We start from the raw sequence: 14,252 nt of genomic DNA, 5'->3' as shown, positions 1-14,252 counted from the left end.
TACTAATCAAATGATTTGACCACTTTGTGATCATCTGGTTTGGCCTATAGGGTTTATGGGTAGGAAAGCAATCTGTATAGGTTTTACTTGTCCCTATAAGTTAATGATGAAATGTCTGCCCAATTCCTGATTAGTTGATAATGCCAATGATAGAAAGATGCCTGTCACTGCAAACCTGAAGCATGTGGAGAACAAGCACAGGATTGGTAGAATTTTGCTGTGTCTCAGAATTGAAAATTCCTGTACATCTTGCTTAATAACTTTAGCTGGTCAAGCTTTGTTAAAGTTGCTAAAAGGAAGTCAGCAGAAACTTGTGAATGCTAGGATTAAAATGTCAGCTGCTTGTTGGAGTATTAAACAAGTTGAACAAGAGGAAATAATTCTTACATATTTAACGCAGACAAAATTTTGAAATTGAAGATGGAGTAGTTTATCCTTGAGATATCCAAATACTACCCAGATTCAGGTGCAGCTCAAAGTTGAAGCTTGTCAGCTCCATAAAGCCTGAGCAATTCCTATTCGCATTTATATTTTTCACCCCAATGATTGCTCTATTTAGAATTTCACAGGTCTAAGGTTTAGTACAGTTTTTACTCAGATCTTTTCTGTCTGTAATCCTATAGCTATGTATCCCATAACTCAGTATCTACTTCGGTTATGACACAGTGCAACATATGCAAATTAACAGGCATATTTATTCAGATTTATTTTATGCTGTGAAACTTCATAGTGGGTTGACAAGGTTTGGCCTGCAAAGACGTAAGACTTGAACACTCCTCAATATTCAGTATAATGCAAACTCTACAATAGATTTTCTATAATGGTCTTAAGGTTCCATTCTCTTGGTTAATCAAACCAAGTGAAGATATTGTACATATAATCAGAAACAAAATGAATGAAAACTAGCAAGAAATGTTCAATATTCAAGGAAACTATTTTCTTGCTGGGTCATCATGGAAAAGCTAGAGAAACCAAGAATTTTTACATTGAGCATCCTAACCTCTTGCTGGAAAACTGCACCAAATACAGCTATTTGGTATGAGATAACAGACAAAATAGATGCAAAATGTAATCTACCATTCAGCTAGCGCTAACCCTAGGAGGGAAGAGGCTACAGTGCACATAAAGAACTATGAGATTCACATCAAGATCATTATTTTCAAACATAGCCACTACATTATGTAGGCAAACATTGTAGTCAATCTATGCACAGGTCTTTCAATAAAAAAGTCAGCTGAAACAGTTATCTACTCTAATTACACTTTTTGACCTCTCTGCTGAAGGAAATAGGACCAGAAAGTACTGGAGAATCTAAGCAAATCTGGAGCGTATGTGCAGAGAGAAACAGAATTTACATTTCTTTGGAACCTGAAGGGGAGAAGTAATGGGACTCAAAATGTTAACTCTTTCCCTTTCCACAGATGCTGCCAGACTTGCCAAGTTTCTCAAGCACTTCCTGTTTTTATTTCAGATCACTGGCATCTACAATATTTTGCTTTAATTATAAAGAGAAATATGACCTTATCTATTCCATCTAGGTTCGTCATAATGTTATGTCCCTCAATTACATTTCTGCTCAGCCTTCTTTACTCTCCCCATTACTTTTTTATAGCTTTTCTTTTCCATTTGCGACATAGTTCTTTCATAGCATCTTCAAGCCCAATTACCTCTCCTACTTAGAAGAACAGGAGCAGCAACTGATTCATGGGAACACCACTTCCTTCAAGATCCTTGCAAAGTCACAGGTCACCCAGGCTTGGAACACAAATACTTTATTGATCAAAATCCTGGAATCATCTTCCTAATAACATTGTGGATGTAGCCAAATACAGAGGTTCAAGACAGCAGTTCACCACCAAACTACATAAGTATGGTATAGGAAATGCTGGCCTTGCAAGTTCATAAATTAATCAGATACAGGTGCAGAATTAGGCCATTTAGCCTACTGAGTCTGCTCTGCAATTCAATCATGGCTGATATGCTCCTCACCCCCATTTTCCTGCCTTCGCCCCATAACTCTTTAATCCACTAACAATTAAAAATGTCTAACTTCCCCTTAAAATTACTCACTGTCCCATCATCCTCTGCACTTTGGATTAGCAAATTCCATAGACTCACAACCCTTTGGGAGGCATAGTTTCTCCTTAACTCTGTTTTGAATTTGCTACCCCTTATCCTAAGACTATAACCTCTCATCCTAGAATGTCCCATAAGAGGAAACATCCGTTCCATATATATATGTTTTATCATCTTGAGTACCTCAATTTGATTTACCATTATTCTTCTCAATTCCAAAGAGTAAATGCATAAACTGTTCTCTCTCTCTCTTCATACAACAAACCCCTAATCTCTAGGATCAATCTAGTGAACCTTCTCTGAATTGCCTCCAATGCCACTACATCTTTCCTCAAATAAGGGGAACAAAACTGCGCACAATACTCCAGGTGCAGTCTCACTAATGCCTTGTACAGTTGCACCAATACTTCCTTATTTTTATATTCTATTCCTTTATCTATAAAAGCCAACATTCCATTCGCTTTCTTTATTATCCACTATACCCTGCATGCTAGTTTTCTATGACTCATGAACAAGGACACCCAGATCCTCTGTACCGTAGCACCCAAAGTCTCTCCCCATTTAGATAATAGGCCACCTTTCCATTTTTCCAACCAAAATGCATGACCTCACAATTATCCACATTAAACTCCATCTGCCACATTTTGGCCAACTGTCCTAAGCTATGTATATCCATTTGTAAGGCTATTTCCCTCATTGCAATTTACCACCCCACCTATTTTTGCGTCATCTACAAATTTAGTTATAGAGTCTTCTATCCCTGTACCTTAAGTAGATATATTACATCTGCAGGATCCCCCTTATCAACTTTTCTTGTTACATCTGTGAACTCTAGCAAATTAGTCAAACATGATTTGCCCTTCATAAAACCATGCTGATTCTGATGGATAGCGCTTGACTTCTCAAATGCCCTGATATTGCTTCCATGATAACTGACGCTAACACTTTGCCAACAACAGATGCTAATTGGTCTGTCATTTACCACAGATTGCCGCTCTCCCTTTTTTAATTAGGGTTTTACATTATCATTTTTCCAATCCACTGGAACATTTCACATGTCCAGGGAATTTTGTAATATTGTAACCAACGGATCCACTACCTCGACTACCCTAGGGTATTAAAGGAAGTGGCATAGGCCATCTGGCCCAGGGGACTTGTCTGCCCTCAACTCTAATAGTTTGCTGAGTGCCTTTTCCCTATCAATGTTGATTATTCTACTTTCTACCCTTTCTATTGCCTCTGACTTGCCTGTTCCAATAGGAATGGTATCCTCCACCTTGAAAACTGAGGCAAAATATTGATTTAGTGTCTCTGCCATTTCAGTGTTCCCCACTATTAACTCTCCGGTTTCATCTTCCAAGGGACCAACATTCAATTGAGTGACTCTTTTCCCTTTTATATACCTTTTTGATATTTTGTGCTTGTTTTCTTTCTTAATTTACCTTCGTTCTTTTTATTAATCTTTTAGTGTCCCTTTGTTTATGTTGGAAAGTTTCCCAATCATCAAGCCTGCCACTGGCCTTTGCAACATGGCATACTTTAGTTTGTGACTTTATATTGTCCTTGACCTCCTTGATTAGCCATGCATGTTTTTACTCCCCTTATCACTTTTCTTCCTCACTGGGATATATTTTAGTTGTGGTGATGAATTGAGTAATTCATTAAACAACTGCCCCGGCTCATCCATGGTATTAATTTTTAGCCTTCTTACCCAATCTACTCAGGCCAAATCTGTCCTCGTCGATATAATTTCCTTTGTTTATTTCCAGAACACTAGTGTGGGATTCAACTTTCTCACCCCGAAACTGAGTTTTGAATTCTATCATTCTATGGTCACTACACCCTAGAGGATTCTTAAGATACGATGTCATCAATTAATGTCTCCTCAGTACATAATACTAAATCCTGCTTCACGATTAGTTCCGCAACAATCTTAAAGAAACAATCTCTATTACGTTGAATGAACTATGCCTCCAAGCTACCCTCGCCAATTTGATTCTTCCAATCTATCTACATGTTAAAATCACCCATGATTATTTCCATACCATTCTTGCAAGTCTCCAATACTTCCTGTTATATTCTGCTCCACTGGGGAGCTGTAGATTATTCCTACCAAGGACTTCTTCCCCTTGCTATTTCTTATTTCTACCCAGACTGATTCCACATGTTGATCTCCACGTTTATGACATTTTACATTTCAACACTGATCTCTTCCTTTACCAGCAGAGTTAAAAAAATCACACAACACCAGGTTATAGTCTAATAGGTTTATTTGAAAGTACAAGCTGTTGGACGCTGCCCCTTCATCAATAGTTAGTGGGACAGGATCATAGGACACAGAATTTATAGTAAAGGATCCAAGTGTTATGCAATTGATGCCATGTATTGAACAAACCTAGATTGCTGTTAAGTCTTTAATCACTTAGAATGGGGATGCAGGTTTCAACTGATTAATACGTAGATCCAGAAATTCTTTCAAGTCACAGTCCCAAGACAACTTAAGGTTTTATCAGTATTTAAAAAAAGGTGACATCTCAGCTCAGATAATGCATTAAAGGTGAGAGGTTAAAGTCTGTATCCCAACCTTAAGTTAGACTGGTTCTACTTCCAAAGTAGGAATTGATAAAATGTCACATGGACTGTCTACAGATTGTGCGCTTTTTGAACAAAACAGAATGCATCTGCAAATACAAATTCACCCCAAGGACTTGTGTGTGTGTGTGTGTGTGTGTGATGTGCGTGAGGGAGTGAGGGAGAGAGGGAGAGTGCATGTGCGTGCACAAGTATGATGGAGTATATCCCATGAGAGGGTGTGCATGAGTGCCTGAGAGACACAGCATGTATATGCAACAGGATCTGTGTGAGTGTGATTGCGTGTGTGTGTGTGTGTGTGTGTATGCATGCTTGCGTGAGTGTGTGTGTGAGAGAAAAGTATTGTGTAGTGGGGTCACCTGTAGTGTGACATGAACTCAAGATCCTGGTTGAGGCCATCCTCATGGGTACCGAATTTGACTATCAGCCTCTGCTCGGCAACACTGAGGTGCTGCGTATACCGAAGTCTGCCTTGGAGGACGGTCACCTGAAGACCTGAGGCTGAATGTCCTTGACTCCCCCAGCAGAGTTACCAGTAGAGTTACACCACCTCCTTTTCTTTTCAGTCTATCTTTCAGAAATGCTGAGTACCCTTGGACATTCAATTCCCAGACCTGGTCTCCTTGTAACCATGTCTCAGTAATCGCTTCCAAATTGTACCCTTTTGTTTCTATTTGCATCATTAATTTTCTTTGTCAGCTATGTCAAACAGTCCCTGTTCAGTAACTGCATAGGCACTGTGTCCCAACTCTTCCGCCAGGCTGAACTGGAGCACTGACTTTGCCCACAACTTCACCCAGCTCTTAAATTCACTTGGTCTATCTTGGACAGCTCCCTCCCCTTTCTTGACCTCTGTTTCCATTTCTGGTGACATAAACTGACAGACCTTTTCTATAAACCCACAGATTCCCCTAACTACCTGGACTATACCTCCTCCCATGCAGTATCCTGCAAGAACTCCATCCCGTTTACCTAATTCCTCTATCACCATCACATTTGCTCGGATGAGGAGACATTCCATTCCCAAGCATCCCAGATGTTTACCTATTTTGAAAAACATGCTTTCTCTCCCTCTGTCATCCACACAGCCTTCAACTCACCTCCTCCATTCCTTGTTCCACTTCTCTAAACCCCCTGCTTCCAAATGTAATAAAGACAGGGTCTCCCTTGTCCTCACCTACCATCCCACCAGTCTCCGCATCCAACCATCCTTAAACATTTCTGCCAACTCCAAATAGATCCCACCACCAAAAACATCTTCCCCTCACCACCCCTCTCTGCCTTCCGCAAAGATTGCTCCTTGGTTTGTGTTACTCTCCCCACCAACCACCCCGAACTCCCTGGTACTTCCACCCGCAACCGTAAAGGATGCAAAATCTGCCGGCACATCACCCCCAACTTACCTCCATCCATGGCCCCCAACAGTTGTTCCTGGTGAGACAGAGGTTCACCTGCCTCTCCTCCAACCGAGTTTACTGTATCTGGTACTCCAGGACTTCCCTACATTGGTGAGACCAAATGTAAACTCAGGGCACGTTTCGCTGAGTACCTCAGCCAGGCCCGTAGGGGCCAACCTGACCTCCCAGTTACCGCCCATTTAATTGCCCATCCCATTCCCTTTCTGACATGATCATCCTTGGCCTCCTCCATTGTCACAGTGAATCAGAACATAAATTGGAGGAACCACACCTCATCTTCAGCCTGGGGAGCCTATAGCCCTGAGGGTATAGGCTCTCCAATTTCAAATAGTCCCCCTTCCCATCCCCTGACTCCCTTTTCAGCCCCTCCTCCTCCCTTCCTCTGGCCGATCCTTCCTTCCAGCTACCAACCAGGTCGTATCCTCTACCTGTGTTCATCTATTGCTACCTCACCACTCAGTCCGTCTCCCCACAAAAACCTGCAGCTCCCCTTACACCCACCCACCCCCCCCCGGTCCTGAAGAAGGGTTACACCTGGAACATTGACTTCTCCACCTCCTTATGCTGCCTGGGTTGTGTTGTCTCAAGGCCTTTCAACAGTAATTACTAGACCAACAAGGTCTTCCACCAAAAGAACAAGGGCAGCAGGTATATGGGAACACAAGTTTCCATTCCAAGTTACACAATGACCCTGAATTTGAAATCTATAATTTTTCCTTGACAATTGCTGTGTCGCAATCCTGGAACCCCCTTCCTTTCAACATTTTCTGGAATGATTCAAGAAGGCAGCTCACTAACACTTTTTCAAGGTCAACTGGGGATACAAAAAACTACTGGTCTTCTCAGCAATGGCCAAATCGCATGAACAAAAACAGTATGGCAATTCATGATATTCAATGTTAAAATACAAGGTTAATCCTTGGTATAATGCATCAAGAGAGCTGAAAATCCTGACTTTACAATGTTAATTTTACCTTGCATTGGAAATCTGCTCCTTCTAACCTCATGCAGCCAGAGCCAAGTGTAATTTCTCCATTTTCATCTTCTTCAATAATGGCAAAACAATTTCCATTTGTTCTGAATTATTAAAAAAAAATAATATTTTATGCATGATATTAATCAAGCAGTTTGAGATAATAACAGCAAGAGAGCTAGAAAGCAGTTTAAAGTCCTAGCTGGTAGTACAAGAAAGGAGAATGTTTACTGTTACAAGGTCTGTGACAAGGAAGAAAACATGTGCAAGGAACCCTAGTAAAGTACTACTGAGCTCATTTTTGATCAGCATAGCTTGTTGCCTAGGGCATAAAACTCCATAGCATGCAAAGAACGCAACCTAATGAAGAAATGATACTATACTTGTCAGGTATAGGTTTTTCCATGTTCCATCCTTACATGTAATACAAAAGTTACATTCAAGCCAAGTAATAAAGTTCAATAGCGCAGAAAATGCCTTTTGGCTTATCACATGCATGCTGGTCAAAAACAACTACCTAACTGTTCCAATCCGAACTTGCGAATTTTCCTCAAGTATTTTTGAACTAAAAAGTAAGACATTTATTTCAACCATAAAGATATTCACCTTTAAAGATGCTCAGTGGGTAAGCCACATTTCATTATTCAAATTGTCAATCATACTCACCATTCTCCTTTGTTGTTAAAATTAGGCAATTGGGATGTTAATTAATCACATAAACAGCCTCAGTCAATTGCTTGTTAACATGACATTACTTCACAGTGATAGTGGGGAAAATTTAGTTTGACTCCTTGCGACATACTCAACAGCTACAGGTAAACGAAAAATCAGACATACCCCATACCATAATACACAGGCGTAGTTATGATTTTAATCATTAACATATGGTGAATTTTAGCAAGCAAAGATGCACCAGTCTTATAACCGTCAAACTCAAAACCTTTCATTTAAATAGTATCTTAAATATAGTAACTGTCCAATCACAGAATGGATATCAAGCAATAAAATAGGAAGAGTAGCTCAAGATATGATGAAACAGAAATATTTTGAGGAAGATTTCAAAAGTGATGACAGACGTAGCAAGAAAGACAACTTATTGAGATGACTACAAATTTTACAGGCCTAGCAGCGAAAGTTCTGTTCCCAATAGTCAAATGAAAGATGGCCAGAATGAAGACAGAGTATTAACACCATGAAGTTTAATGGAAAGTGGGAGTTATGGAATGAATTTTACATGTATATCCAAGCCTCTGCTCGAATACATACAATGGCGAGTTTGCTATTCTTGGAACACTGACTGAAACTATCGGCAATCCTAACTTCCAAAACAGAAGCATGAGCAAGAGTGAAGGATATAAACTAGATTGGCTTAAAGTTAAAAATATCAGATACCATCTTGCATTAGTAAAATTAAATTCACTGCCACAAGACAACATCATCACATAATAATGAAATACCTGCCCCATAAAAAGGCCATGGGGTGGCACAGTGACTCAGCCATTAGCACTGCTGCCTCACAGCACCAGGGACCCAGGTTCAATTCCCACCTCGGGTGACTGTGTGTGTGGAGCTTACACATTCTCCGGTTTCCTCCCACAATCTAAAGATGTGCAGATCAGGTGAATTGGCCATACTAAATTGCCCATTGTATTAGGTGCTTTGGCATGGGTACATACAGGGTAGGGGAATGGGTTTGGGTGGGTGACGCTTCCATAATGTAGGGAATCTATTCTAATTTAAGACTGGCAAGTGACAGCAGAAACAATAAAAAACACTTATTGATGTTATCTTCTGAGGTAAGAGGACATTTTCAGTTCAGTAAAGATGTGCCAAGGAACCACAAACCAGAGTTACACAAATCATTAAAGTATGCAACTGTCATGACTGTACCTTTGAGATAAAAGCATAATTGCTCCACTGTCTTTGCTAGACTGATACACCACAACGTTTTATTATTCTTTCAGCAAGAGGGAAGACATTCTAACACTTTTGAATGTGGAAGCACTGCAGGTAGAGCTGATGGACTGCAATGCTTTAATTTCATTCTGTCTTGTCTTGACATGACAGCAATATAAAGCAAAAGAATAAAACTCTAAAAGGTGCAAAATTTGTATAGAATATTAATACACTTGACAAATACATCTTTATGACTGATTCATACTACATCTTTACATCAGTACACCTTTCTGTCACATTTGATGAACAGTGCAATACTCACTTGCATGTATTGTTTGCTTCTTCAGTTGCACAGTGACCAGAGCAGTAACAATTAAGTCTTGGCTCTGCATCTTCGGGTACAACTGTAGCACCATTGGACTTCATGCCTGTTCCCATAAGCATGCTATCTGGATTCTGACCTTTTAAAAAGAAAGCATGAAAATGGTCATAAGGGAATACTATGAAGATTAAACATGGATTATACACAGCAGGCACAGATTATACACATATTTACACCTACCCTCATGCCATGCCATGTTTATCCTTCTGTTCAGAAGGTAGCTTAAGAAAGTCTTCATTGTTCCTATGTCATCATGATATATAAGGATATTTCCCTCCATATGTGGCGCTAAATAAATGGATGCTTTTTTCTTATCAATGAAAAAAGGCTCAATGCCACTTGCATTTCATGTAACTGCACCACTTATATCCTAGTTTCAAGTATTGCTAGTTACACGTTTGTCACTACTAGTATAATATCTTGAGGTTGTAAGTTGAGGGCAGCTCACAAAAAAACATGATCAATAACAGTAAACTACACAGATTGATGTTGTACTATCCTATATTAAATTAATAAACGAAATAAGCCACTGACAACAATGATTGAAGACATGGGGCAAATTCTTGGCAAGTTGGGAAACTGCATTGTCAACAGAAGAAAATTATCATGAAAGTTGGTAAATATGTTTTTGTAAAAACCCAAACTGGAAACTCCTCTTCTAATCTGGTTTATAGGATGCAGTTCTGCATACTGTAGCTAACTCTTAAAGCACTCACAGTAATTAGGAATAGGCAACAAATGCTGCCTGTGTCATACAGAGAACAAATATGTAGGAGAACTGAGTGGTAAGAATGGAAAGAATAGTTCCATTACTTCCAATGCATTAACCTTTCTCCTAATTCTGAATATTAGCTCATTATTCTTGTGTTTAAGAATATTTAAGACATCAATAATTTGATTTTGAAAGTACTCAAAGCAACTTTCGTAATGTTATATACAAATAAAGACAAGCAGGAATATCTACAATGAAATTAATATCTTTACTTCTACAGACCTTCTTTAAATACAGGTAGTTCTCCCAGAATGCCATAGTTATGCTCCAGCGATACCTCACTTAATAGAAAGTAGCTTAATATAAATAATGGGGCTTATGGGAAAAGTGATGCGAGGGGCAGACCAGCAAAAAAAAAGTCACTCATGATCCCTCAAAAATCACCCAAACGTCTAACACAAAGTAGAGCACAGCCTGAATTAAGGTATAAAACATATTTATCAATGAAAGAAAAGTAAACTTAAGACAATACATTTAAAAAATATTGTTAATGCAGGGACAGATGGTCATCATGGTGCATAAGATAGACATTTCTGTTAAGCGAGCTACATCACATATTCTCTCCTTACGCTCAAAATATATTACAGTATCTATCTTCTCTTCCAGTGTTATAACCTTTCTTTTGCATTCACCACTCTCAGTTTTATCACCAGCACGCTTCTTGCTAACATTCTTGTCACCATGCCCCTCTATTCTTTTCAAAAAAATTGATGGTAGTGCACCTTTCACAGGAAACTGCTCAATGTATCTCTTTCAGAAAGCTGCTCTCTGTACAGTACCTCTCACAGAAAGCTGCTCTGGTGGTAGCTGACATCGGCACATGTGCAGAATGGCATAAAGACAGACCCTGACGTTTGGCACATTATGAGCGACATTATGAGCAAATCACACTGGTAGAATGCGTGTTATCTAAGAACTACCTGTACAATATTTCTGGACAGCCAAGCCATCTCACTTGGTAGATAGAGTATATTGGGTCCAGGTCGATGTGTTTGTTGATGGAGTTTGTGGATGAGTGCCATGCTTCTAGGAATTCCCTGGCTGTTCTTTGTTTCGCTTGCCCTATAATGGTAGTGTTGTCCCAGTCAAATTCATGTTGCTTGTCGTCTACGTGTGTGGCTACTAGGGATAGCTGGTCGTGTCGTTTCGAAACGACACGACCAGCTATCCCTAGTAGCCACACACGTAGACGACAAGCAACATGAATTTGACTGGGACAACAATACCATTATAGGGCAAACGAAACAAAGAACAGCCAGGGTATTCCTAGAAGCATGGCACTCATCCACAAACTCCATCAACAAACACATCGACCTTGTCCCAATATATCGGCCACTACAGCGGACAGCTGAAACTGACAACCGGAAGCGGCAGGGACAGGCCACTATAAATGCTGGAGGAAACACCACAGAAGCGCTTCACAGGAGGGTCCCAAGCACTGAGGATGTCACCTAGACAGGGGACGAAACGTTTGAAAATGTGTTGCTGAAAAAGCACAGCAGGTCAGGCAGCATCCAAGGAGTGGGAGAATCGACGTTTCGGGCATGAGCCCTTCTTCGGGGCTGCGCTTTTCCAGCAACACATCTTCAGCTCATTCCATACCTGCACCACCGTGCGTGAAAAATTTGCCCCACAGGCCTCTTTTATATCTTTCCCCTCTCACCCTAAACCTATGCCCTCTAGTTTTGGACTCCCTGACCCCAGGGAAAAGGCTTTGCCTATTTACCCTTTCCATGCCCCTCATAATTTTGTAAACCTCTATAAGGTTACTCCTCAGCCTCCGACAGTCCAGGGAAAACAGCCCCCGCCTGTTCAGCCTCTCCCTGTAGTTCAGATCCTCTAACTCTGGTAACATCCTTGTAAATCTTTTCTGAACCCTTTCAAGTTTCACAACATCTTTCCGATAGAAAAGAGACCAGAATTGCATGCAATATTCCAGCAGTGGCCTAACCAATGTCCTGTACAACCGCAACATGACCTCCCAACTCCTGTATTCAATACTCTAACCAATAAAGGAAAGCATACCAAACGCCTTCTTCACTATCATATCTACCTGTGACTCCACTTTCAAGGAGCTATGAACCTGCACTCCAAGGTCTCTTTGTTCAGCAACACTCCCTAGGACCTTACCATTAAGTGTATAAGTCCTGTTAAGATTTGTTTTCCCAAAATGCAGTACCTTGCATTTATCTGAATTAAACTCCATCTGCCACTTCTCTGCCCGTTGGCCCATCTGGTCAAGATTCTGTTGTAATCCGAGGTAACCCTCTTCGCTATCCACTACACCTCCAATGTTGGTGTCATCTGCAAACTTACTAACTGTACCTCTTATGCTCGCATCCAAATCATTTATGTAAATGACAAATAATGGAACTCAATTGCTGGGTCCTGCTTTTAAGCTCGATACTGGATGATGATTTTATTTCTGGATGGCCATTCATCAAATACTTCAACAGAATCAAAACTTCTCATCTAGCTAAAACTGTAACTGCCCTTTTGTAAAAACACATTTTCATCTCTGATCTCCAGCATCTGCAGTCCTCACTTTCTCCTTTTGTAAAAACAGTCTAGGTACATAAACACTACTTCCATCTGAAGTCTGGTCTTATGATTTATTTAAAACTCTACAATATGAAGCTATGAAAATTGACTGGGCATACTTTTCTTCTGAGTTTAAAAGGCAGGCTTAAATCTCATGGGCTCAACATTATTTGAGGAATATTTACTGAATTTCATTCAAATTTGTCTGTTAAAAAAGCTACATAAAACTATCGGTATGTCAGAAGGATTTAGAAAATAAATGTGCATTGGGTCTTCCTATGTTCTGACTGCAACAGATTGGTGTCAGCAGCTGGAACTAACACCAATCTCATAGCTTCTGAGAAAAGGATAACACTTGCATCAGCACTATGTAAAAGTTTACACGTAGCAATAAAATACAATTTTTCAACAGAAAAAGGTAAAAACATCATTTCCTGAAGATTTGAAACTACTGCGTGAAGTTTATAAATTGCACATGTGTAGTTTTGGGAGGCAGGATAAGGCCAATCGTGAACAAAATACTTCCTTTGATTGTTATAACAGAATCATTTTAAAATGATTACTTCCTGGAGAGATCTCAGTCATAATTCGGGATTAAGAAAATTCTAGACTTTCTACACATTTTGTTATTTCATGAGACATGGGAATTTAGGCAAAGCCAACATTTAAAACCCATCCTTAATTATCTCTGAGATGGCATTTGAAATCTATTATAGTACTGGGGTTAAGTGGCTCGATCCATCTCTACTTTGGAGATGGCAACAGGATAAAACTTTAAAACAGCAATTCAAAATCAAAATACAGTGGATATTTTAAATATGAGATAAGAAAAAACAAAATGCTGAATGAATTCACTGAGTCAGGGAGCAGCTCTGGAAAGAAACTAAATAAAAATTTCAGGTGTGGCAGATTTCCTTCCCTAAAGGATGTGAATAAACCTGATGAATTTGTACAACAATTTATGATATTGGTCATGGACATAACAGATTAGGATTTGCATTCTAGATGTATTAAATTAATTAAAATGAATAAAAATCCCAGTCGTGAGATCTGAATACACGCCCACAAAGAATTAGCCTCGGCCCCTCTGGTGAAATCATCCCGAAACCACCATCTCACGTAATTCCCTTCCTAAACCTTTCCTCTCTGCCAATCTTAAAACCTAGCTCTTTGACCAAGCTTTGTTCATTTGATATATCATCATCATCATCATCTGTGGCTTGGTGTCATACTTGCTTTATATGGCTTCTGTTAAATGCCTTGGGATGTTTCATTATGTTGTTACCAAAATTAATGTGCTGTCATGCCTGTAAAAGAATTTAGCTTGAATCTCCTGTCAGTGCAGACTAGACTGCCTGGACATGCAGTAAATGAAAGACATTGTGGAAAGGTTGAATAAAACTTTTATTAATACTATAATGAATCTGGACCAACTAGGGACAGACATAAGTAGCTTCGCCATATATTCCATCCGGTTCACCTATCAAAAATGATTCATTTATTTTAAGCTTCAAGGCTTGATTGAAGTTTCGATCTGCTTCCTGGACTACACCATGACCATTTCTCATGCTAGTAAATTCCTTTTAGTAAGCATTTTTTTGT

General features: G+C 39.7%; 1 protein-coding gene across 2 annotated transcripts in view; it reads right to left on the bottom strand.

Annotated features, from left to right (window-relative positions):
- Positions 1-14,252, bottom strand: part of bmpr1aa (bone morphogenetic protein receptor, type IAa) — a 136,524-nt gene that overhangs the window by 36,000 nt on the left and 86,272 nt on the right. For both annotated transcript variants that reach the window (XM_043678714.1, XM_043678716.1), the window contains 2 exons: positions 9,278-9,416; positions 7,061-7,163 (listed from right to left, as the gene is read on the bottom strand). In XM_043678714.1, coding sequence (XP_043534649.1) covers positions 7,061-7,163; positions 9,278-9,416 — 242 coding nt within the window. The remainder of the gene's footprint in view (positions 1-7,060; positions 7,164-9,277; positions 9,417-14,252) is intronic.

The sequence above is a fragment of the Chiloscyllium plagiosum genome, chromosome 38, assembly GCF_004010195.1.
Source record: "Chiloscyllium plagiosum isolate BGI_BamShark_2017 chromosome 38, ASM401019v2, whole genome shotgun sequence".
NCBI lineage: Eukaryota > Metazoa > Chordata > Chondrichthyes > Orectolobiformes > Hemiscylliidae > Chiloscyllium > Chiloscyllium plagiosum.
Note: the sequence above shows the minus strand (reverse complement) of the source record. Positions and strands in the feature narration are given on the sequence as shown.